Source organism: Phallusia mammillata, chromosome 7, assembly GCF_965637545.1.
Source record: "Phallusia mammillata chromosome 7, kaPhaMamm4.hap1.1, whole genome shotgun sequence".
NCBI classification, from domain to species: Eukaryota; Metazoa; Chordata; class Ascidiacea; order Phlebobranchia; family Ascidiidae; genus Phallusia; species Phallusia mammillata.
The window spans coordinates 13,888,897-13,914,478 of NC_137258.1; the positions used below are offsets into that span (position 1 = coordinate 13,888,897).

Below are 25,582 nucleotides of genomic sequence, written 5' to 3' on the forward strand. Positions count from 1 at the left end.
TTCCTCACTAAGCGACTCTCCAAAAAGGAACCGGGAAATACTGAGAGACGCAAAACTTAATACACACTGAAACCCGGTTAGAAATAAATAAATTCCGCCGGTAAAGTTAAAACAAAGAACGGGCCGCAGTATTGCAACATCAATATCTCGCGGCACCCCTAAGCATGGCAATTGGCACCCCAGTGTGCCGCGGCGCCCCGGTTGGGAACCACTGCTATAGGCCTACATGAAATCGACAGCACTAGCGGTCGTGCCCTGCGCTCGCTTATGATGTACGCCTCTTGTTTTTGATGTTCTTCTTAGAAGATAAAGATATTTGGTATGTGTTTACTCAATGTATTTTAGAGTTGACCAGTGAAAACCATTTTCATTTACCTTAAACCGTTTGTGATCTGGAGCCTGTATATGCTACAAGGGTCGTCAGCGCAAAAAGTCATTTTAAAGCGGTCATGCCCTTCGTTCGCTTATGATGTACGCCTCTCAGTTATCATGTGGTGGTTAGATTCTAAAGATATTTTTTATGCGTTTACTAGATGTATTTTAGAGTTGACCTGTGAAAACCGTTTTCATTTATCTTAATCCGTTTGTGATCTGGAGCCTGTATATGCTACAAAGGTCGTCAGCGCATAAGATTATTTTAAAGCGGTCATGCCCTTCGTTCGCTTATGATGTACGCCTCTCATTTATCATGTGGTGGTTAGATTCTGAAGATATTTGGTATGTGTTTACTAGATGTATTTTAAAGTTGACCTGTGAAAACCGTTTTTATTTATCTTAATCCGTTTGTGATCTGGAGCCTGTATATTCTACAAGGGTCGTCAGCGCGAAAAATCATTTTAAAGCGGTCATGCCCTTCGTTCGCTTATGATGTACGCCTCTCATTTATCATGTGGTGGTTAGATTCTAAAGATATTTTTTATGCGTTTACTAGATGTAGTTTAGAGTTGACCTGTGAAAACCGTTTTTGTTTACATCAAGCCCTTTGTGATTTTAAACCAGTTAATACTAGTACTTAAAATGATGAAATAACAAATGCACAGTTAAGGGCAACATTTTATTAATGAAAAAATGAAGCACCTCATAAACCCAATTTCCACACAATAACATACTCATATTGGGTGCCACAGTTATATGAAAGAAGAAATAAATGTGAAGAGGATAAATAATTAGAAGATTGATTTATCAAGCAAAAACCTGCATTTACAATGAGTACACTAAAAAGGGGTCATCAAGTAAACAGACTGAGAAACAAAAAAGGTGAAACAACATTGTTCAGCTGAAAATGCAATGTGTTGCGAGTTACTGAAATAAAATTAAACCAGCTACCATGTGAAAGATGAGGTTGTATCAAACAAGCTATCATAGAGATTACTGGTTGAAAATAAAGGTTTTTCATTCCTGTCTGATGAATCACTTTTACTGAAAGAGTCTACATCAAAGTGAAAATGTATAAATATTTACCCAAAAGATGCTTTTTTAACGACGCCATGATTATGTCATGTAGGTAAGACAGCGTTAATACCAACAAATGTTTAAACACATCTAACCAACACAACAAGTTTGCCTTAATTTGGGTACGAGATTAAAATAACACCAACAAATCATTGAACACATCTAACATAACAAGTTTGCTTTAAATTGGGCACAAGATTTGTTAAATAAACCTGCCTTCGGGTAGTACAGCGGCAAAAAACACACATATTTCGATTTGATTCATGTAAAACTGAAGTGTGTGGTGAATATCTTAAAATAAAATGTTCCCCTGCAAGTGAGGCAAGAAGCATTTTGTATGCATCAATGGTTTAGCTGACACTTCAGTGAGCTCATTTCACCCACACCATTCTTCCACAATCAATTACTTTCTTCCATGTTGTCCAAGGCAATCTTGAATTACCTTTGGAATGATTCTGCTGCTTTTTTCTGCTTCTATTCAGTTTTCCAGATGTTGAACTGCAACAAAAAATAAAAGAAAAAGTGTATGCAACATTTAATTTGACAAGTAGGAGTTTACACAAAAATGCTTGAGTTAGGCCAGTAGAAATGAAAGCCAATGTTTTACAAAACCAGGATCACACTAGAGATGAGCTACCATATTTTTAAACATGCCTAAAAAAATAACAAATTACCATCTGCTAAAATAATAGAAACAGTTGAGAATGACAAGCATATCATGACAATTGACAACCACTTACCATGTATCATTGCTTTTCAAATCCAATGTCCCAAGTCCTTCATTTGATAGTGTGCTAGGCCTTAGTTTGCTTCGTGAAGCACTAGAAATGCTTCCCCCACCCTGAACTGTCACTTTCTATTACTCCATTTGTTATCAGAACATGGATGCCTATTAGATACAACAACCTTGGCCCATTTTGTATTTTACAGTTTACAATCGAGGAGAATCTGGTACTGCTGCTATTTCACTGCTCAAAATGCGTTTGCTTTTGTCATAACAGTTCACATTTAACTGCCAATTTCATGTAAAACCCATTTCACCTGCGATTATTTCCACAGAAAATATAATATTTTTCAATAAAAAATAAATTTAATGCTTCACTACCATTGCCGATAAAATCGGGCTGTGTTATAACACATGTTCTAAAATTATAACACCGCCCGATAAGAAACGGGGATTTTTTCATAACACAAGCGCTTCTAATCGAGCACTTGTTGACGAATCGGGTGATTTACTACACTTTATTCACAAATTTGCTAGCAAACGATGCAGAAATTTTTTTTCGCTAAACTAGTGCCAATAAAACTGCTTTCCTGCAAACATTGTGCGTTGCCTAGCAACCAATGACGTCGTTTTTACGTCACGCATAAATTTTCTTGTCAGCAAGGCAATTTAGAAATAAAAAATATTTAGTCGTTAAGGCAGGTTATTGAAAAAAACATCAAAAACCATATCCTTTGCGTTGTTAAAAGCGTTTAAAGTCGCCCCATTTCACGCTCCATGAATTCTCGTGCGACAACTTGTGTTTGATAGAGAGACTTTGGTTATGCCAGTTTAACCATATGGATGTAGTTTTAATGGTAATAGCATTGTTTAGAGCAGGGGTGGGCAAACTACGGCCCGCGGGCCGCATGCGGCCCGGCAAAGGAGTTCATGCGGCCCGCCAAATGTTGGGAAATTTTAAACAGCAAGTTTCCGAGCAACGCTGAATAGTATTATAACCACAGGCGTAGTTTTGAAAAATACCGGGGGTGTTTACGTGAATTGGTCTGCTGTTTCTACCACGTTATCATGCAAATATTCACTTGAAACAATTTCTTCGTTCGATAAAAGTAAAAGCCATTCACGTTTTCAAATACAGCCCACTTTGTACTGTTGACGCCAAAACTTTGGTCACTTTGGATCAAGTTTAGGTCGTTGCAGTACATTGCAAACGGACATTAAACACGGGTTTAGAATCATTAACACAGACCACGACACTTAAGATGGATACTAAAAGCGGCTCGCTTTGTTTAATGTTGGCGCAAGGAATTTATTAACAAAAAAACGTGATGCAGCCTATGTTGCAACACATGCTATGTTTACAACAAATGCTTTATTTTTTTATTTAATTGTAGCGTTTCAACCAATGTTTGTGCAAACAAAGTGACAACAAACGTATTTGCACATAGCTGAAAATATACTATGTTAATATTTTAAGCTAAATCAGGGGTACACAACCTGCGGCCGTACGGCCACATGCGGCCGCGTAGACGAGTTTGTGCGGCCGTGACCATGTATGTCAAAATACATGTACTGGCTGCCGTGACGTAACTAAAACTATTTTGCCAAATATTTTGATTTTCAAACTGCTAAAAACAGATTTCGTGAGACTTAAAAAAAGATTACCATCCTAAGAACCACATGCGCCAGGCTTTTTATCTGCAAACAATGCGAATAAACAGGCACCGCAATCGTCACAATACCGATTATGACGTCATAAACAGTTAGCTCCGTTCAGTTAAACTTATGCACCAAGTTAGAAATTATTAATATGAGCATTTTAAGCAACTTTGAATGGTATATACATGAGATAAACCTAATTCTTTACACCAGTTATTAAAAAAAACAAGCAAGCAATTGGGGGGCCGTTGGTGAAATACAATGCGGCCCCATAAGATTAAGAACTTTTGAATGCGGCCCTTGCGCTGAAAAGTTTGCCCACCCCTGGTTTAGAGTAATGCCAGTGTAAGCGTACTATGCATGTAGTTTTAATAGTAATGGTAATTAAATTAAAAAAAACGGAACTTGAGTTGTTGTGTAGGCAAAACCATAGACCTTTAAAGTTGCAGCTAAAACTAAAAAAATAGAAGCACAACATTTCGTAGAAGCACTTGCTGGTTTGGCAGTAACAAAAGAAAGAACCGAAATGTTGTTTGGAGGAAAAAACTTCAGCAGAAGAATAGTCAAATTGGCTTGGATAGAGTGGACAGTCTTTCTGCAGATGTGAAATCTCTGATACAAGCTGGAATTCCAAGGTGTCTTTGTACCAGCAAAAATTTATCCAAATTCGACCTTAAACTTCCAAAATGTTTGTCAAAAAATTGGTTTGGTCAACCAATCTGACGACTGGGGGCCAAATTGGGGACAGCTATATCAATGAAATTACCCAAAATTTGAGCCCTAATTTATACTGATTTAATTTCCAATGAATGTGTATCAAACATTTTCTAGTCCTAAAAAATTCCAACATAAAACCAGTGCAATTAAATTCAACACTCTATGCCTTGTTTCTATAAATGTTTAAGTCAAACTTAACACCGAGGCAACTTAACAAATGCAATCAAATAGGACCAAGTTGCTTGTAACAGATGAAGTAGTGCAGTTGCCAACAACCACTCTTCTCCAAAGCACACTATTTCAGGATTGAGTGCTGTATCATTGTAGGACATTTATTGTTGCCGCATGGAAGTATGCTTAAGCCTCGGCATTTTCGACGATGTTTGTGTCATTATTAATTTGATCATGAACATATCATAACATAATAGAACAATCTTCACAAGAGATTGTATATATTTATGTATCAAATCTGAAAAAAAAGAACCTCTACATTGCCAAAACTATTATCAAACTTCGGAAAGGATAGACTACAGAAAAAGTATGGCTGACCTGACACAAGCATTTCAAAATTTATGTGTAAAGTATAATTGGGGTCTAAAAAAAGTAATTTCAGATTGACACAGTGCATTCCAAAAATGTTTTAATCTGTAAGATTATGAAAAGTATTGTTACATTTTAAAGATCTGTTAACTTGTGAAACTAATATGTGCAACTTGTTTCATATTGGTGATAAAGTGTGATTAATGTTTGTTTAATAAAAATGAAATGGTTTTGGATGTTTGTGGAAAGAAAAGACAACAAATTAAAATTGACTGCTTGCTTATGGTTAAACACTATGCCTGCCTTTTTTAAAGTCCTCATTATGCTTGCCATTTTCCAGTTTATTCATTACACATATATGACCACAAGACTCACGAAGGCAGTGCAATTCCGGAGGCTTATACAGGACACTTTAATGGATACACTGCAGAAAATGAAAACTTTGGTGTACTGGGTAAATTGGTAGTGAACAAAAAGTTTTTTCAGGCCTAATTTTTTTTAATGACAACAAGGTCAAGGCAACCAGTAGTTTTGACATGAATATAAACAACGCTAGTTTTTGACAAGGATATTAATGTGAGTTTTCCAACATGTTTATACAATCATACTATACCAAAATCTAAAATAGAATGATGGTGTTTCATTTTGTTATTTCCAACTGTTGACCACGAAAGCTTTCGTTTACACATTTTAAATATCTTTTACAGAACCTCAGGATTTGATACATGTGTTTTGCCCCACCATAACTTAAATGAGTGCTTTTTGGAAGGAGGTGCAGAGGCAATTATTGTTCTGTACTTGCCAAAAACAATTTAAGGACAGATTGGAGAGGTCAACAAATCAACTGACATGGGCCTATATGCTATTAAAAAACTAAATGCAAAAAATAGCACCCACAAACACTTCGTTACAAGAACATAACACAGCATTTGAACTGGGTATTTGTATAATCCAAAGGTTGTTAACAACAAAAGATGTCAACTCATTACAGATTGATAGTACACTGCAAAAAATAATGGCTCACTATTGAGCCATAAGGACCAACCTTTAACTGTACTGACTCATTTTTGACTGGAAATAAGCCGAAACCATTTTCAATTTTCAGCCAACAAACTTTCAGTGTGAAAGTAGAAACATGGCTCATTACAAGCCGATACTGGATTGATATAAGTCATATTTAAAAAGATTTTTAAAATGGGCCATTCCAAACCATTTTTGGCTTGAATTCAGCCTTTTTATTATTTGGCTTCATAGCTAGCTAATTTTTTTTGCAGTGTAAGATTATACTGCTGATTACTGTAAACATTTTGGAAGTTTAAGCAGTATGTTGATTTCAGATATTTATGTCATTTAAAATATGGTAAGTGATGGTGATTATAGGTCTCTTTAGCCATACAGCCTTTTAAAAGTCGCTTTAAATATAAAAGACCAGCCCTCATTGTTGCCATTACATGCAACGATGCAAGCATTGCATTTTAGTAAACATAAACACTTTGCTTTATCCGCGCTGTTGTTTTCACGATGCGATGGTATCTAAAACAAAATTGCATATATTTCTCTGAAAGTAGCCTGTGTGCTGCTGTGCATAATATCAGTAATTTTACAAAGAGAGAAATATAATCAGTCTAGTTTATTGCAATACATTATATACTGGTCATTACCTGCACTGTTGTACTGAATGCTTCCATTTTCGCCATATTTTCAAAATAAAATATTATTTTGACTTGAAAAAGCAGTGACGACCTTACAACATCGAAAATGCGCAAAGTAAACCACTACGCAACGGCCTACGTGACGTAACGAAAGTCCGCAAAAATCCGTCCCTCTGATTGGTTAAAAAAGCCCCATATGCGAAATAGATTACATTTTGGAAATATGCTAACGGATATGCTTGGTTGAACTACGTTTTCCTGAAAAAAAATCTGCAGCGCTGTTGGAGAAAAAAAATCTTACCCCAGTGTACACATAATTATTTGCCAGTGATAAAAGGCTTTTCAGCCAACAATACAGTTGATAATAAAATTCTTAAAAAACAAAAAAATTGTAATCCAAACAAATTAACTGCCAATCATGCTAAGAGGTTCTGGCAGGGTTGGGTAGCGAGTCCTATCAGTCGAGTCTCAAGTCAAGTCAGTAGGGGTTCGAGTCCCAAGTCGAGTCACAAGGGGTTCGAGTCTCAAGTCGAGTCAAGTCAAGTCAAATGATGTTCGAGTCCCAAGTCGAGTCAAGTCATTAGCGGTTCGAGTCAAGGCAAGTCCCAAAAAGTTTTCGCAAGGAAAGGTTAAAGGTTTAGATAGTTAATCTATTTGAATAGTTCATCGCTACTTTTTTACCTCAAAAACGGACACCAGTTCATTACAGTGAACATATCCCATCAACGTCTCTTTCTTAGAGTAGGGTCAACTTTAATGAAACACGTTAAATGACACTCATTAAACAGCGTGGAAAAGAACGTTAATCTGTTCAAAGGAGTTTTTTAAAATCAAAAGTTCATATTTAACTGCATGCGCTAGAGCGTTAGTTCAATAATATAAGCGCTTATAAAAAGCGAATACTTGGCTTTGACATGTACTGCATTAACCCAAGCAATAAGTACAACGCTTAATGCCAGAGTAAGAAAGTTTGTGTATGTAGCAGCGACTTTGTTACAGGGTTCCCGCGCAATTTTTGTTTATAAATTCTATGACTTTTCAAGAAAAAAATCCCGAATTTCCATAACCTTAATAAAAAAACGATCAATTCCCATAGTAGGAAAACTAGAAAAAAGACTTTGGTATATGTATCCAATTTATCATACTTGCAACGAATATACAAACGTTACGTAATTTGAAATTCCTCTATCTGGCATTTTCAGGCGCCAAATTCCATACTTTTTCAAGGATCAAAAGTTGGCTTTTTTTCAAAACTTTTCCAGGACTTAAAAACACAAATTTAAATTCCATAACCTTTCCAGGTTTTCCATACCCGCGGGAACCCTGTAGTTACGTTAATATTAAGCAAAAATAACTTCGCACAGTAAACTGCTGCTGTTGTTTGGTTGAAAGCCAACTGAACAGGTTATTAATTATTATTATTTTCATTATTAATTAAGAAATTTCCGTTTTGTTGGTGAAATAACGAGTCCGAGTCGAGTCTCTACTAAGACGAGTCCAAGTCAAGTCTTTTCACAACTGAGACTCGAGTCAAGTCAAGTCTTTTCACAACTGAGACTCGAGTCAAGTCAAGTCTTTTAAAAAGGCGACTCGAGTCGGACTCGAGTCGAGTCATTGACTTGAGTCTCCCCATCACTGGGTTCTGGGTTGTTTTAGCTGCTGTGTGTGTGCAAGTCTTATTTCTATTATCTCACCTTTGTAGTTCTAGGAATAGGCAAGAAAGGAAGATGTTCATCCACAAATAATAAATGGTAAATCCCAAAATCGCTTTGAAGCAAATGATCCAATAAGAGTATAGAGAAAAAAATCCGCCCTCGTAACAGCTTATTGATTTCAAACGACCTCTCAAAATCAAACTAAATAGTAGTTTTGGTCGACCTACTTTCACTAGTTTGCCAACTACGGATTAAATGTTCGAATTAATCCATATGACGAAAACATTTCACTATGTTGGTCGATTTGTTGGAAGAAATATGCATCCAATTTTCTCTTGTTGCTATATTTTGCTCAAACTGCTTTAATTTATTCCAGAGACTCATTCACTCGAGCCCTCATTTTCTTTGTTCCAAACACGCTCAGGGGAGTGCTGACGCTCACTGTGGGAATCACTGGGTTAGTTGAACAACAATTATAAAAGATAATTTTGCGCATTGTGACATTTCAAATTGTAATTGTTAGCAAATTGAATTTCCTTGTTACGTATTAATTAACTGTCAACAAATCAGTGTTCTGTTGTTTGTCAAAATTTTGAACAAGCCTTGCGTTGGTTTTCTGGAAGAAAGTAGAAACTGAAATAAAGAATATGGCGCCATGGTATCGATTGGTGAGTTTTTTCAAAAGTACTCTCTACGTATGTGTGCGCTTGTTTAATTCAAAAATAATAGAAGTTTTAAAAGTAGACTAGATAAACTTAACTAGGTGATTTAAATTAGTGATGCACCGAACCCGCCTAAAAAGGTTCGGGCCGAAACCGAATATTCGGCCACGAGGCCGAATAATTTCGGCCGAATCAGGCCGAACCTAAAACCGCATTTCTTATGGGTGTTTTTAACTGAACCGTGTGTAGTTGATGCAAGTGAACTCAATTATGACAAGCCAAAATCCCTTTCACAATGCGAAAGCTTCACTAAACTTGTAATATTTCGCAGACAATGTGGCAAGTATTTTATAGATACAACAAATAGTTAATTTATGATGTTTTGTATTGGCGAAAATGAAAGTTTGGGTATTAATTTCATGCAATCAAAAAGTTCGGTTTCGGCCGAATTTTTGAAAAAAGTTCGGGCCGAAACCGAAACATCGAAAAACAGCTGATTCGGCCGAAATGTTTCGGCCAACCGAAACTTCGGTGCATCACTAATTTAAATATTTTGAAGTTAAAACTCACTCACTTACGACTTGTCATGAAATAAGCTTAATTTTGCACTCAAATTGGTCCAATTTGTTTGGGTGAACTAACATTGCAAGTCGTTGCTTGGTGATACTGTAATTGTTTGGGCAACTACATTTGGCGTAGTATTGTGTTTAGTTATCTTGTTATGTTTTTTGGGGGGCTTTTTATTAGTCCGGGAATATTGAGAAACGCGCTGAGACTTTCCTTCGCGTAGAATTTTGGTTGACACTAAACGGCTGAATCGCAGGAGATAGCAGGACGTCGCGGAAACCGCTGATTATCGGGTTAAAGTGCTGACGGTTAGTCCTATTATGGTTGGGTTGAGGTTTTATAATAGTATATTAATCCAAAAATGCCTTTGCCTAATATTGATTCAGCTATTACCTGACATTCAGCAAACATGCTTGCGCGGGAAGTGTCCCTCGACAGCGGAATGTTTCCCTCGGTCGCGGAATGTTTCCGGCGGGAATGATTAACTATTATAAAACCTCTCAGCTATCTAACCCGATATTCAGCGGTTTTCACAACGTCCGGTCATCTCCGGTGATTTAGCGTTTTGGTGTCACCCAATTTTTTATTAGAACCGAGCGACGGCAACTGTGGACAAAAAATGTCAGAAGATTTTTAACTTTGTAGATACTCTTTACGTTCCTTCTGTTCGCAATCTTTGAAGCTAACGTAAACGGCCAAACGACAGATGATGGAATGTTTTCGTTACCTGATGATACAACAATGGATGATGAAACTGCAACTAATAATCCGGGTACAGAAGTAGGAACTTCTAATGCACAGACAGCTATCTCTTCGAATACTGCTAGCCCGGCCCCGGTGAACCAAAACACAGTAACCCAGCCGATCGCTATTCAAAACGAAAACGAAACCATGGTAATCCAACTTGTAGGAACACAGTCAAGCGACAATTCAGCAGGGGGAGATTCCGATAACAGCGTGTCAGTTGTTGATGATGGTGACTCAGGTAAATGGTTGTAAATTTTTAAACCTTTGATTAGTCAGCTTACTTTTAAAAATTACCTTAGGTTGCTCGAAGTTGTTCTTCTCTGCACATCTGGTAGTGGCAACTATCACATCCAGTGTCTTCCTACTGTTTTAATTAAAAATTGACTCAAGTCTTTTGCATGAAGTAATTTCAAATAACAAATTGACGTGAACAAACCTAAATTGTTTTGACGTAAACAAATCTGAATTTTTGGGTAATACAGCACTAAATCAAGATACTGTGGTTACAAAGATGACAGGAAATAATGTTATTTACCAAAGAAAAAGGCCAAAACATGCTCCGATGCTTTAAATACCATTTTCAGGCTGTACAAAAAAGTATATCGGTTAATATTTCCCACCAATGTGTAAGATAGGATTTAAAAATTCACTTTTGTAAAAGCAATTCAAGCTTTCGTATGCAATTAACCGGATTGTGCGGTTATCCGGGCGTTGTATAAACAGAATGATCAAAAGTGCTAATTTACACTTCCCCAGCAGATGTAGCGTTACTGTGAAGCTTACTTAAAACAATGTGCCTTTTTTGTAACTTAGAAATAATGAATTATTCTCTCAGAAATACGCCAAAGTTGAATTATATCGGACAGAGTTTGAAATATGGATAAGGTACATAAAGAGAACAGGTTTTCGAATGTGCAATTAGACTGGGATGGGATTAAAAACTAAATTAAGCTTAGTTTATTTAGTGGGTTTAATTGTATTTTGTCGTGAAACCAATGCTACTTGTGCCACTTGTCACCATTTAGAAAACTTTCCTGGGAATGGGGTAATCGGCCACTTATTTTTCCCGAAAAATCGATGAAAGTTCTTGCAAGACACTTAGTTTGAAAGCTGGTCTTAACGTGTTTTGTTGCGGTAAAAGCCGATGGCACCAGTAGATGCGGTATTATGAGATAAATCATATTCCTTTACATTAGCAATTTATCAACAGAGAACATGGAGACACTCGGCAGTCGTTAAAATTAGGACCTGTGATGCGACCGTCAGTTGCGAAAAGCTTGTTCACCCTTAGTTACAAGGCTACGATAAAATAGTTTTTTAAAATATATAGCAGTAAAAAACAAACATCAGTCAACGGTGCAAAAATCGCTTAACGCAAACGATTAAATGTTTTTGGCGATGCAAAAGTAGAAAATCAACGAGTGCAGAACTTGATTGCAGAACCAAATTTGAATCATGCCATTTTTCGCAAGAAATATTTTAGATTATGTAATACTGATTTTGGGGCAATGTGTCTACAGCATTGTTTCTCAACCTTTTGTACTCTGCGACCCACTTTACTTTCTACCCCCCACCAGGATGTGTTCATACATTTACCAACAAACGTTGTACATAAAACCATAAAATTTTGGGTACGGGTTAAGTCACCATAAACCTTTTAACTATTCCATGCTTTTTATGTTAAAAAAATCCTAAGACCACAATCATACAGAGTAAGTAAGTAATTTTATTTTGCGCTGTTTAAGCGGCAGGGTGGCGAAAGACCCTAAGGTCATCTTATCGGCCACCCTTGATTTCAAAACAGAAGTAGGCTATTTAATCGCAAATTCTGTTGTGACAATTCTAAATCAAAATACCGTGTCAGTTAGCCTACTATGCTAAACAGAAGTCACAGGAAAAGTTTTGATGAAAATCATCACAAGTTGGGTTGCGTCTTCGGGACCCCTTAAAGTGATTGGCGATCCCTTAATAAGTAAGTCGATGTCAAAATTTTTGACAACATAGGCTTCATGTAGTATAAATTTAATTCAATAATCGCCTTGCTGTAGCTTATCAGTCGCGTGCGACCTTTTAGAACACTCACACTGCTCTCGACACAACAAATAGGCTACCTTTACATGCGTTCAAAAAAATAAATTGTGTTATTATATACCTTAAGTATGAAGTTTTGAGTTAAGGCTTGGGAAAACTTTTTCGCATTGCGCTTCTCAGTCCTCCAGCAGTGTATCACTTGATAATTTAATAATTAAATGGTTCTTAGGTACACAATTCACGGTTTTAAAAATTATAAAGAAACAAATAAGCGAGTATATTTGTAAATAACATGACGTTTCGTCATTGCCGTCGAAAGCTTTAGTCTAATTCACATGTTTAGGCTACAGTGCGCATGGGTTCATGATTTTTCGTCTGACGTGTGTTTGAGAATAAAATAAGTTTTTAGACTTCGGGTTACATCAGTGCCTATTTTAGATTTGCCACAGCGTATTAGTGTGTCGATAAACAGGTCTGATACATTGTTGGTGTCATAAAACGGCTTTCATAAAAGACACACAAGGACAAAAATTGTGTATTTGTGTAATTATGTATTTTTGTCGATAAACAGGTCGATCGATCGTCGGCGTTTTTACTTTAATTTATAAGTCTTAGCTTTTTGATGTTCGTTTAAAGTAGATGCTTAGGTGTGTCGTGAGGATCTTTTAAAAGCTGCTCTTTGCTAAAAACAAATTGTGAGTTTCCGTACAATCTGGTGTAGCTTATTTATCAATAATCTACGTGCAGGCTACAATAGGCCTACACCCATAAAAAAACGGATGCAAAGAATTATTTGGAAATACAAGAAAATGCAGAGGCTATTTAATATGTTGATTTTGATAAATAAGTTAGTGGTAAATATGTGTTACACAATCGAGTTTCTATTTTGTGAATATTAAAATTGTTGAGTCAATGTCCTTAAGTGACCTTCCTGTGGCGGAGGGAAAGTTTTCACTTTTGGTCTCTCCTGATACACCAGCCCATCCTAGAAACGTGTGTAAAATATAAATTTGATCAAAATAATAGGCCTATAGCCTAGATTAGGTCAGGGATATTCAAAATAGCCTGTGGCCAGTCAATGTGCAAAAAACGCAAAAAAATATCGTAAGTGTTAAAAATTTACCTGAAAAATCCCCACATTGATCTAAGAATCGTGGGGCTGTATTAATTCCTCCAACACAAAACTGCTCCGGACTGTTAGAAGTCGTTCTGTTCATTGGGTGCAATTTTAGGTGACAAAACGTATTGCTAACACTTGTGACCTACTTGATTCCCGGACACAAAGCATTTGGGAAACCGGCCGTGTTAAATGCTCGGAACTGTATGTATCCTGCTTGAGTTAAATTTTGTTGAAGAATTGGAACACCAGATTGAAGTTTGGAAGCATTGCCTCTGAGAAACTTGACGGGGGTGATCACTTGCTTGTGTGAATAATCGAATTCAAACTCGACTGAAAAACGCAAAGTTGGAATGAAATGCTTTATGGGCACACAGACATTCTGTCGTGTGATCGAAGTAGCATGACAGGGCTGGGTTGTCCGAGATGTCATGCAGTTATCTGGCCTATACCGCAAGCTTGAGTCTACAAAAACTAGAATGGTTGCTTTAGCACATATTGGAATTGCCAGGCTACACGATGACCAATTCTATACGTTTACTTATTCCCATATACTTATTTTATATTAGGCACCATATTAGCAATATTTCATTATCCTTTGTTTCTGCAGGCCCAGTGGTCCCCAAAACCCTGAAATTTGTTAATAATGCGTTTTAAAGAGATAACCATGAGTAAGGTTGGTGTTGTAAATCTAAACACAGCAATTGATTCTGCATAGATAGTTATGCTACATGAAGTAGCCTACAAAGTATCAAAATCTCATTTAATTCCGACATGTTAAAGTTTGATATATTTTTACGGCAGATGGTGAGGCGGACATGGTTTAAAAGTTTCTCCTATTGTAGGGCGCTAGGGGGTGAATGTTGTTGAATCACACGAAATAAATAAAATAGGGTGAGTTTTGGACCCAAACGAATAAAATACGAAACCACAATGATCCAACGGTTCTGTAAAAAAATTCTCAATCGGCCACTGTTTAATTTTTTGACAATTCGACGTGTTTTAAGCACAGCGGCCGTTAATGCTTTCAAAGCAACCGGCGCATTAACTATAGGTAATAAGTAATTTCATTCGCGGCACACTTTGCAGGCCGACCACACAAAAGTTGTCAATTTAAAATGACCTCTAAAACGTTGTTATGCACGCCCGTATTTCGTCAGGCACTAAAGGACAATTTCTGCACTAGAGAATCGCGAATATGATGACAATTAACTTTTGCTTGGCAGTTTTTGTACTTTAGGGTAGCGAACATTTCGCGGCACACCCTTTTAGGGAAAGGGGCCCACAATTATTTACTGATAATTATGACTTTTTGTAGAATAAAATAATGCGACAGACAATAACCTAAAGCTCTTACCTGCAGATTTCATTAACTTTTTGATCACTGATTCAACCTGAAGTTGGGTTACTCGTTGCCCCTTTTTTCTGCGCATAAAACATTAAAAAAACCCATAATGTTTTCATCGTATAATTACATGAAACGATTGGCAGTGATCGGTTGCAATAAAAAATAGCAAATTGCAAATCTCTAAATATAATAAAATTTAGGTTGAATACGCCCGCCTATAGGGACTAAATTGTACAAATAGGGATCAGTATTCTGCATATTGGTTATGTCATACAAATCATCCATATGCGCACGTTTGGTTCTAGGTATTTCCTGAAATATTTAAAATAGCCTAGCAACAAACCTTGTAATTTATAACTTGTAATAAAGTTTGGCAGGTTTCTACAACAGTTTTGTTATTTAAACAATGTAAGCAAAGCCTAATAGAATAATTTATGACAAGCAACAAATGATCGAAACTATATTCTTCACTGGCTTTCAATTATTGCAATAAATTTTGACATGAATAAACTACTCACAAATTGTCGCTGAGTTCGATGTATAAATATTTTGAGAAAGTTAAGTTTACCGTGAAAGCAGAGTGTATCCTAAAAACACATTTTTCATTGGTCCTTGATATCGTATGATATTGTTTGCTCGTTGCGTGGTGTTTGACCAAGAAATCGCTTCCATTTTGCTCGGCACAATAGAATTCCATTTCTGTATTAAAGCAACAGGAACAGAGTTGTGAAGGTTTACAGCAGCTGCAATAGTGTTTTATAGACTTTGTTTCGATAAGTAATTTGGACTAACCTCATCTCCAATGAAGAAAAACACTTCGCAAACTGATGGATCGGATGCATTATACACATTAAAGGCTTGGTACATTGCCTTGGTTGTTCCTACATTTATAGGCTGTGCGGAGTAAGTTGAATAGTTTCCATTTCCATCCGCTCCGTAATTGGAAACAATCTGCATGAAAAAGTTAAAAAGCTGTAAAGCATTGATCTAATCTACAGTTTTGCTTGAAGCTGGGTCTACCTTTAATTCAAAGTAGTCACTTGACCTGGACATATTTCCCACCCACGATAAAGCAATAAAAGGGTATATTTGAGCACTAGACACTTCAATTCCTTGACCGAAAAGGCTAGAAGAATATATCAGCAGTTGATATATTTGGTGCAATGATACGCTTATACTAGAGTACTTACAAATAAGTTCCACCATACACCAAACTGGTAAAGTTTGAAATATCATTCCGAAAATAGACCCTGTTTCCTCCATCGTACATATCGTTACCCCCATCACTTATCCGTGTTGGATTTCGTCTTACGTCGTATCGGTAATTATTCCAATTATCGATTCCGGACACAATATTCGTTTGGTTTAGTAAGCGCAAAAGATATTTAATGCCACCTTCTACAAAATATATTGAAAAACAGTTCAATTTAAAAAAAATAAAGGGTATCATATAGTTGCAATACGTTACCTGCTACTCTCATTTGTACGTGGTTGGCGTAAAGGGACTGCAGCGTTGAGCCGTATTTGGAGAGAAATTTATTGTAAGTGTAATACTTGAAAAATGCGCGTTCGCTCAAATCACTTACTCTTATGTTGTTTGGAACGTGCCAAATCATTACATCAGTTGCCTAAAATTAATTAAAATGAAGAAAACTTTGCACACCTGCACCACGTAATTGTATTACCTCAGTGCTATAATAGGCTGCATTTTTAAAATCGTCAGTGGTTATTGTGTCCGCTCTTCCAAATATGTTTTTGTTTTCCCAATTTCCGGAACCTTTACCAAGATGAAATACAATTCTGTTTGTAAATTGAAGTATAATAGAGTAGCCCAATCATAAACATAGTTGATGATAGGGCTGTTATCAAATAAAGGTTTTTAATTTTTCAAATAATCAAATAATTTTTTTCCTTTTAAATCAAATAATTCAAATAATTTACAATACCGGATACATAAGACCCAGAGTCATTATTAAATAAGGATAGTTGAAATTACTAAACGAATTTTGTAAGCTCTTAGGCAATAAATCTAGGCTACATCTTTGTTTTCTGTTTAAAATAATAAATTAGTAGGCCTACAGATAGAGACAATTAAGCTTCAATTATTCTCCGTAATTTGGCAAAACCATGTGTAGGCCTACATATTCCGTGTGTATGTTTACGCTATTACATCAACTTTTTCTTGGATACTGGCTGAATTGAATTGTGATCTATACCATTTTAATCACTTGTATGACATAACCAAATTATTCCTGGGTGTAACTAATACCGGAATGAACAAAAAATTATCATTCTTTTTGTCCAACATTTTTTGGGGAATGGGTAATGAACATTAATATAACGCTGAAAACATATGTTTAATTGCTTCTTGTAAACGCAATTTCATAAAAAAGTCCCCAATGTGTTCAAATAAATTGATTTTGTACATATATCGAGGTGCACTGCATAGGAAAAAATTATTTGATTATTTGAAATGAGTAAAAAATTATTTGATAAATTTTCAAATAATTAAAAATGTCAAATAATCAAATAATTATTTGTTTGATAACAGCCCTAGTTGATGACATATCAAAATAACTGAGAAAAATGGCGATTCTCCAAACCTAAATTAAATCATCCATGACACACAAACATATGACTTTTGCATTCTCCTCTGCGCTATGTTATAAAGTTTTGTTTCGGACGTTGTTACCTAAATAACCATTGGAATTTTCCTGTTCGCTTGACCATTTGTCACCGACTGTGCATTTTCCATTTATGTTGTTTTCATGAATGGATGCAACTAATGTCCACCCACCTCCAACGGACATCATATCACAGTACGTCTAATAAATTTGTCATTCATTCAATATCGTAACTGATAGTGCAAGTCTCAAATAGAGTTAACTTACATAAAATGGAAGAGTTTCAGAGTTTGGTTGAATTCGATACAAACCATTTTTGCTTCCTTTGACTGATTTGCACGAAGTTGGATATTTCTCTACAAATTGTCAATACAAACATATGTTTAAAGCAAGTTGTTCCGTTTAGCATTTACTCACGACTTAGTCGTTACATAAATGTCTCATTTCCGGAACGTGTGATAAGATGACGCGTTTAGTTTTGAGACGAAATGGCAATTAATCAATAGTTTGCGCATTGTCGCATGGAAAATTAGGATTCTTATAAACCGAAAAAAAATAAAATAATACCAACTTTTAGACAAATTGTTAGCAACAATATAACAAAAACAAATAGCATATTTTTCACAACAAAAATAATGGTGTGTACTAAAACGTATATTGCAGTAATAATCCAAAAGTGCATTTTGAATAAAATTGCAACGCAAATAATTAAATAAACATTTTATTATGTAATTTTATTTTTATGCACGTGGAAGATTTTAGGCTAAAGATAAAAAAAATATCACCAGCAAAAAATTAGTTAAAAAGAACACAAAAATTTTTGGTCAAATTAAGTCTCAAACATACCTCCCAACAAAAGACTTGAACTAAATGCAGCATTTTGCTTTGCTTTATCCTGCCAAATCAAATCAATATTTGTCAACGTTTCCTACAGCAAATTTTAAATAACTATCTTACCTCAGAAACAATTGCGATGATCAACGCAATAAATGCAAGAAGAAAAGACAAAAATGTAACAATTTTCCAGAACATTCTTTCAACAACGTTAGTATAATTTTAAATGTATCAAATTTATTTTGTTTTTTTATTTAACAACTGAAGGTGTTGTAACTAACTTTTCCTCAAAACTGCCCTTCAATTGACCATGTGTAGCCTATGTTGAGAAAAATAACTCGTTATTCAACATATTCGATTCTTTTTATCCGCAAATTAAAAATTAGTTTAAATAAATCGCTAAATCATTCAACATTGAAAAAAAATCTTTATCGGCTTAGTTACGACCTATTTGCAATGTCCAACGGGGAATGCCCTTCTTTAAATAGGAAAAAAATCTCTGGGGCGAAAAAACACGTTTTTTGTTATGCAGGAAGTACTGTGCACGTACTTGTAAAGAGTAGGCTATAAAAATTGTTAAACTGTCTCTTTTTGTTGTTACGATTTTTAAACTATTGAAATTAAACTCGTAACTACCATTATCATATGACTAGCCTAATACAAAGAAGTTTTTGTGTTGTGGGTCTATTCGATTTTTTTCAGTTTCACAAGATCGAATCCTACAAAAACAAACCTCAAACCAAACTAAGGTGAAAAAGACTTCGCCTACATATTGGTCAATAAATCGTTGAAAGAATTGTTATATTTTTTATTAATTCAGAGTTAAAATTTAAAGAAACCGCTATTTGCTGTTCCAAAAACACTGCACTAAAACATAAGACCCTAAAACAAAATGCATGGTATCGCTTTTCTTTTCTCATAATGGTTTTTTTAGTACAAGCGCTACAATAACTGTTATAAAAGTTATAAGTTGTTTACCAGTTTTGAATTTTTTTTGGACCGTGCCTATATTTGCAGAGTGGGTTTGTAATATTGCCAAATCTTTTTTAAAAAAAAAACGATAACATTATTTTTTTGTTAGCTTTCAAAGGTCGTTTGCTGCTTTGGCTCAATTTTGACATACAAACTTGGAATGTAACAAATATTTCCGTAAATATGTATGTTTAAGCACGGTAAACAAAGAAGAAAGAACAGTCTTGAGATTAAAAAAACTAACACAAACAAAAAAGCTTTTTCGTTTTGTGTTGAGTGTATGTCCAACCAACCAAATATAAAAAGAAATATAATTGGCGGAACATATATTTAACACTTTTGCAAGGTGTAGCAAAAAGCCGTCACAAATAGAAGAAACACTTAACCTTCCACTTTTAAACATGAGTTTCATCTCAATGCATCATTCTGTCGACAACCAGTTCAGACTACACATGGGGTAGCCAAAGCTCAAGCAAAAAAACAAGAGCAAACGATTGACATTTTTTTTATCAAGCGTAGGTTTGTCATCTATAAGTTGCCACTATCTTGCCTATAGTATTGTGTAGGCTATGTCATGTTTTATTAAGATTTTAATTTTAACCATTAGCCCTGTTGACGTCACCTGTAATGGAAATTTATGCAAAGTAGACGATGTACGTCACCCCAACGTATAAAGGAAAGCTATACCAGATAGGGAAATATTTTGGTAGGCTATAACCTCCAAATTTGAGAAAGTTGATTGGGTACACGGCTAACCGCTTCAACCATCCCGATTATATTCCAGCACTACAGAGGTTACCTCCCTAGGTAGAGCTACTAACATCCTACCTCATGGCAGATCCACATTTCGTTTAGTTTTAATAAGTGGAGCAAAGAGCTGAATTATTAATTTACTTTAGCAGCTAAAGGGTCGTTGAGGCAACATAATTACAACTTATGATTAATACAGATCAAGCGGCTTTAAAGGTATAGGTACATAGGCGATAATCTTCGCATCCTTTTTGGTATCACAGATTCCTGCGCTTTCTATGAAGTTCCCGAGCGGTCTTAACCTTGACATTTACAACTTACACAATTTTTACAAAATTTCTTTTGCACAAAGTGAGTTTGGGTTTAGGAACAAATCAAAAAGCTGGATAAAATGTTGCTACACAGAATAGTAAACAACATTTTTTGTCGAAAGATTGTAGAATCGAACGAGGGGCTAGACAAGGTGATCCATCAACATCAACATTATTTTTACTATTGTGGCGAAAATATTTCACGTGTCCGCCGCTGCACATTTTCTTGTTGATTTGTTTTAAACAACACGTTTTCTTTCATCTGTTTATGTTATTTGGGTTTATGTTATTCGCACTTGTTTTATATGTTTCACTTTTGTTCACATTTAAATGTATTTCTTACATGTTCTATTTTAAAGTCGCTTACATCTTTTCTTCGTTTTCACTTAATCCCTTACCCGGATGTGTGGGAAACCTTGTGAAATTGTGCAAGCCTTGGTCAACGACCCGCAAACCTAGTTCCGTTTTGCACGTTTTGCACGTGTTGCACAAGAACGAGGCAGTCTTCTCTTGGGCGTCTCGTGAACGGTTGTTGTAGCGCAGTGGTTCTCAAACTTATATGGATCGCGTACCACCTGACAAAACTTTTTCTATCGCTGCGTACCACCTTAAGTCCTGTTTGAATGGATAGACCAAGAAATAGGCCCATTTCTCGACCTGACTAGCATATTTAGCAATTTCAAAGAATGTCCAAACACGAGTTACGTCCAAACCAGGGCTGATCAGTTGGGTCAGTTGAGTTGCAATTTCAGATCGGACTTAAATTGGGTATAGCAGAAAGCTACTTGCGTACCACCTGAAAAGCTACTCGCGTACCACCTGAAAAGTTCCTGCGTACCACTAGTGGTACGCGTACCACAGTTTGAGAACCACTGTTGTAGCGCCTTGCTTTTTTCGTGTCTTATGTGTCGTGGTTGTTTTACATGCAGAGGTTTTGTGCGCTGGAGTTGTAGTAACGTCTCTGAAGTATTGAAATAATATATAATATAATAAACTGTGAGACGCTCTTTTAGCAAAACCAGTGTTAGGTAGATCCGGCTTTCGTGGTGAGCCGTTACTGCAGGGTTCTGGACTGTTGACAGAATTGGGGAGACAGTCTAGGGCAGGGGCGGGCAACTTCTCCAGTCGGCGGGCCTGATATGGGAAAATGAAGTACTTGGCGGGCCGGATTCCTGAATCGATACATTAATCGCGTATTTATCCAGTGATTTAAAACGGATTTTTGACCACCTAAACCAAATACATTCAAGAACATCACAAATACAATACAGTCCAAACAATCTAACTGATATAACATAAAATTATTCACCACAGCAAATTTAATGCAATACACCACAGACTTAGATACTGGTGAAACACTTACTAGGCTATACGTGTGGAAACAAAGGAAACCGTGAAAGCAGGCCACACACATGGTTGGCAGTTATGTCGTAACAATGGACGTAAGGTGCAATGGTAACAACGGCGGGAAAATTTTTGCTATTGGGGAGCGTTAATGTCCGTTACAACTATAATTTGACGCAGTAAGCAAGTAGTGGGGGATTGCGGCAGACTGTGGCCGCGGGCCACATTATCATGTAAGACCTGGAACTGTCTGCGGGCCGCTCAAAATCCCGTCGCGGGCCGGATCCGGCCCGCGGGCCGTATGTTGCCCGCCCCTAGACTCTAGGGGAATAGATCAGATTGGCTTTTGGGACTCACTTGGCAAAGATAATACCGCCACCCGAAATCGCTAGACCCAATTCTGGGCTGTCAAAACAATTCGGTAACACTATGCTTGCTCGAATGTCTGGCTAAAGGCCCTGCGCCAAGATGCATTAAAGACATAACACTGAAAAATAAGGAATTTAAAGTGACTCTTCTCGCGGATGATACACTAATTTTTCTTAGCGGAGACAAAACTGATTTTAATCGAGTATTTCGTGTACTCAATATACTTGGAAAATGTCCGGATGCAAAGTTAAAATCACTTGCAATTTTATAGGCCCAAAGCGACTCAGCGCGATTTTAAATATATGGCCGTCTCGCGGTATAACTGTTTAGGACGCATATGTTTTTTTAAAAGCCTTGTTATCCCAACGCTAATTTACAAAATGAGTGTCTTGTCAATAACCTTGCCGACCATATTTTTACGCAGATGGGGCTCGAGGTGGGAAAGAATAAAACATACCACTCTTATCGCGAACGTTGGTATTAAAGGTGGAAATATGTTGGATTTCGAGTCCTACATTTTATCTTTAAACTCTTAAATGGGTTTCAAAACTTCTTGATGTCGACTACAAAGCCTCCTGGAAACACTTGTCCGGGCCCAATTTGCGAACTGCTTTGAAGTCGCGGGCCGCATGTACCCTTATATGTCAAAATGCTTTCAAAGGCCTTATTGTTGCACTGTCTTTTAATTGGTAGAGGGCGTGACTCTATGCACCCAGACAGCACAGCAGGGGCGATCGCTAATATTCCTAGAACGGTTCTCAACGCGCCTTTCCTCGCGCTCAACGACTCCAGGGCACCAAGAGCCAAAATAACGAATTCTTTTATTAAGGCAATTAAAAACAGAGATGGCGCTCGAGGGTTCAGCAGCAAGACGAGCACAAAGGCACATGTGGTTTCTGCAGATATGCACTACTTTAGTTAAGGAAACAGACGAGAAATTATCAGTACTGTTGACTCTTACCGAACTATTATAGGACCAGAGTCACAGTAACATTCAAAGCGATCAGGAGATTTTAGGTTCTGCAAATACAACATCAAATTCAATAAACATCACCAAAACACATTAGTAACTGCGAGACTTTAAACAATAAGGCTTACCGGAATAATACAGTTATTTACAGCAACAGCAAGTTGGCTGACGACGGTGGGATCTGTGGGCCAGAAATGCACAAATTACACATTGGACGACCGGCAACAGTCCAGTTACAAATTTCCTATTCGTTACCAAAGAAACAAACATAACCGGTCAATTAGATAAAGCATGCTGCCTCTACAGTGGTCCTTAAACTTTTTTCCATGCTGCACCCTCTACAAATCACCAACCAATTTTCGCACCCCCCTGTTTTTTTTAATTTATGTAGAGTAGACCTAACCAACCTTAAGTATTCAGGACATTTTCGACAACGATGTCCAGAACAAAGACATTTAAAACAAAAGCTATTTGAGCGCACACACTCACGACGCTTGAGCAGTGTCATTTTGTCGAATTCCGGGCACACGGACAATCCATGTGACTGCTTGCAACAGACACACGAAACGGGATTCGGCGAATTCTTAGAATTTGCCCCGTCGAACTTGGAAAATGAGATGCTGTATGCCGCGGCCCTTGAACCTTGCCTTGGTTCAATTCGCGGTTTATCGCGCACGGCCTTGTAGACCACTTCTCTTCCAAACAGCGAATTAGCCACACGAGCGCACCGCACAACGAAACTTGTAAACGCAAGGTATCCAGCTTGTTTCCCGGTTTCCTCAAGCAATTGAAAAGAGCGTTCCGCCCATCTCTCTTGAAGATCAAATGGAAGTTTCCCGATCAATTGCTTCAACGTATCCAGTGAATTCAAACTCGCGTACTCCTGGATGTCTTCCAGAGAGCTACGGCATTTTTCAAGCAGGTCAGAAAAATCCATAAGTTCCTTTGGTCGACCCTGTCTAACGGGCTGGAAAAGCTTTAGGCGACGTTCACAGGCATTGGCAACAATGTGGGGTTGACCATAATCATAATACATTCGAGAGCGAGCCTTCGAATACCCGGAGACCGTATCCTTGCTGTAGATTTCGAGCTTGGTAGCAACAGAATCTTCACAGTATTGGAGCAAGAAAACCAGTCGCGATTTTTCAGATGTTGTTCTGCGGTGAACATGGGACTCAATAGCTCGAACAAACGACCAGTAGTTCATCGGATCGCCGTCGAACTTCTTAATGGCCGGCTGAGGCAGGACTATTTGCTGTTGTACGAAATCATTGTCGGGTGCACATCGAGGCGGGGAAGAAGCACGCGGGTTGTGCATGTATGAAGGATAGGCGTCGGAGTAGGTACATGACATTTGCATAGGTGGGACGACAGCAGGAGGAAGCACAGGCTTCACATCCATCGTAGAAACATGAGGTGGTGGCAACGGTACCGGTTCCGTAGGCGTCTGGATCACAGCGGGTGATCTTATTGGAGCGAATCCTGGCTATCTAGAACAATTCGCGAGAGAACCGACGGGTGCGGCCAAAACCTTGACTTGTTGCTTATTCACAAAAGGCCTATCTTCGTTTCCCAACTCCCCATCCCAAGCAAGTACCTCGGCCTCGGCTAACGCGACTTCATTGTCAACTTTTTTTATTCGTCTTTGGGCTTCGAGGTCGGCCTGCTGCTTCTCAATAGCAGCTTGTTGCTTCTCAATTTCAGCTTGTTGCTCAGCTCGTTGCCTCTCAATAGCAGCTTGTTGCTTCTTTAGTGCTTCATTTTCGTGGGCTTGCTTTCCTGACAAGCGAGCTACGCGCAAGCGCACCCGAGCAGCCTTTCGACAACTATCCGTCGAACCAAATGTTCGAGTACTTGCGGAACCGAGATTGGAACTGGACGAATAACTTGATTGAGTTTCGTGGCGGCCAGTAGACTTCTCGACGTTTACAAGTTTAGCCTGTTGGCGATCCTTTCGCGCTTGAAACATGACTTCGTTGTTATCCACAAAAGGGGCGTACGCGGCATCGAGGTCGCTAAAGGCACTATCGACAAATGGAATAAACTCCTTTACAACGATGACATTTTCGGTCTTCAGCATTAACTGTTCAACTCGCAAACAAGCTTGTTGCGAAGCGTGTGTGTAGCAGGAATTTTTTTTTAGATTTCGACATTAGAAAGTGAGTCAAGCGAATCAGGTATAGCAGTAACACCTTAGCCCGTTTCCATTGCGAAGTTTTCTATGTTTAACTGCAATCAACAAGTGTCCGAAAGTTCGAAACTATGTTGCGCTGTCTTTTAATTGGTAGAGGGCGCGACTCTATGCGCCCAGACAGCACAGCAGGGGCGATCGCTTATATTCCTAGAACGGTTCTCAACGCGCCTTTCCTCGCGCTCAACGACCCTAGGGCACCAAGAGCCAAAATAACGAATTCTTTTATTGAGGCAATTAAGGACAGAGATGGCGCTCGAGGGTTCAGCAGCAAGACGACCACAAAGGCAAATGCTGTTTCTGCAAATACGTAGGTTACTACTTTAGTTAAGGAAACAGACGGGAA

The 25,582-nt window shown here is 37.5% G+C and overlaps 2 protein-coding genes and 1 long non-coding RNA gene across 3 annotated transcripts; all 3 read right to left on the reverse strand.

Annotated features, from left to right (window-relative positions):
* Nucleotides 1–1,035: 1,035 nt before the first annotated feature.
* On the reverse strand, nt 1,036–6,979 carry LOC145238787 (uncharacterized). The gene is made up of 3 exons (XR_013862176.1): nt 6,754–6,979; nt 2,193–6,625; nt 1,036–1,950 (listed from the first exon to the last, which is right to left on the reverse strand). It is a non-coding gene; the product is annotated as an uncharacterized LOC145238787 (long non-coding RNA).
* Nucleotides 6,980–12,933: 5,954 nt separating this feature from the next.
* LOC145238342 (uncharacterized) lies at nt 12,934–18,642 on the reverse strand. The gene is made up of 14 exons (XM_080101478.1): nt 18,453–18,642; nt 18,342–18,390; nt 17,763–17,851; nt 17,564–17,696; nt 16,557–16,648; nt 16,340–16,499; nt 16,062–16,269; nt 15,892–15,997; nt 15,664–15,822; nt 15,440–15,570; nt 14,881–14,948; nt 13,673–13,856; nt 13,530–13,615; nt 12,934–13,391 (listed from the first exon to the last, which is right to left on the reverse strand). The coding sequence occupies exons 1-14, from the start codon at nt 18,525–18,527 to the stop codon at nt 13,288–13,290; spliced, it is 1,644 nt and encodes a 547-aa protein (XP_079957604.1). The 5' UTR covers nt 18,528–18,642; the 3' UTR covers nt 12,934–13,287.
* A 4,715-nt stretch (nt 18,643–23,357) lies between these two features.
* LOC145239019 (uncharacterized) lies at nt 23,358–24,447 on the reverse strand. Its single transcript, XM_080102310.1, has 2 exons — nt 23,535–24,447; nt 23,358–23,383 (listed from the first exon to the last, which is right to left on the reverse strand). Exons 1-2 carry the CDS (start codon nt 24,445–24,447, stop codon nt 23,358–23,360), a joined length of 939 nt encoding a protein of 312 aa, XP_079958436.1.
* Nucleotides 24,448–25,582: the final 1,135 nt, after the last annotated feature.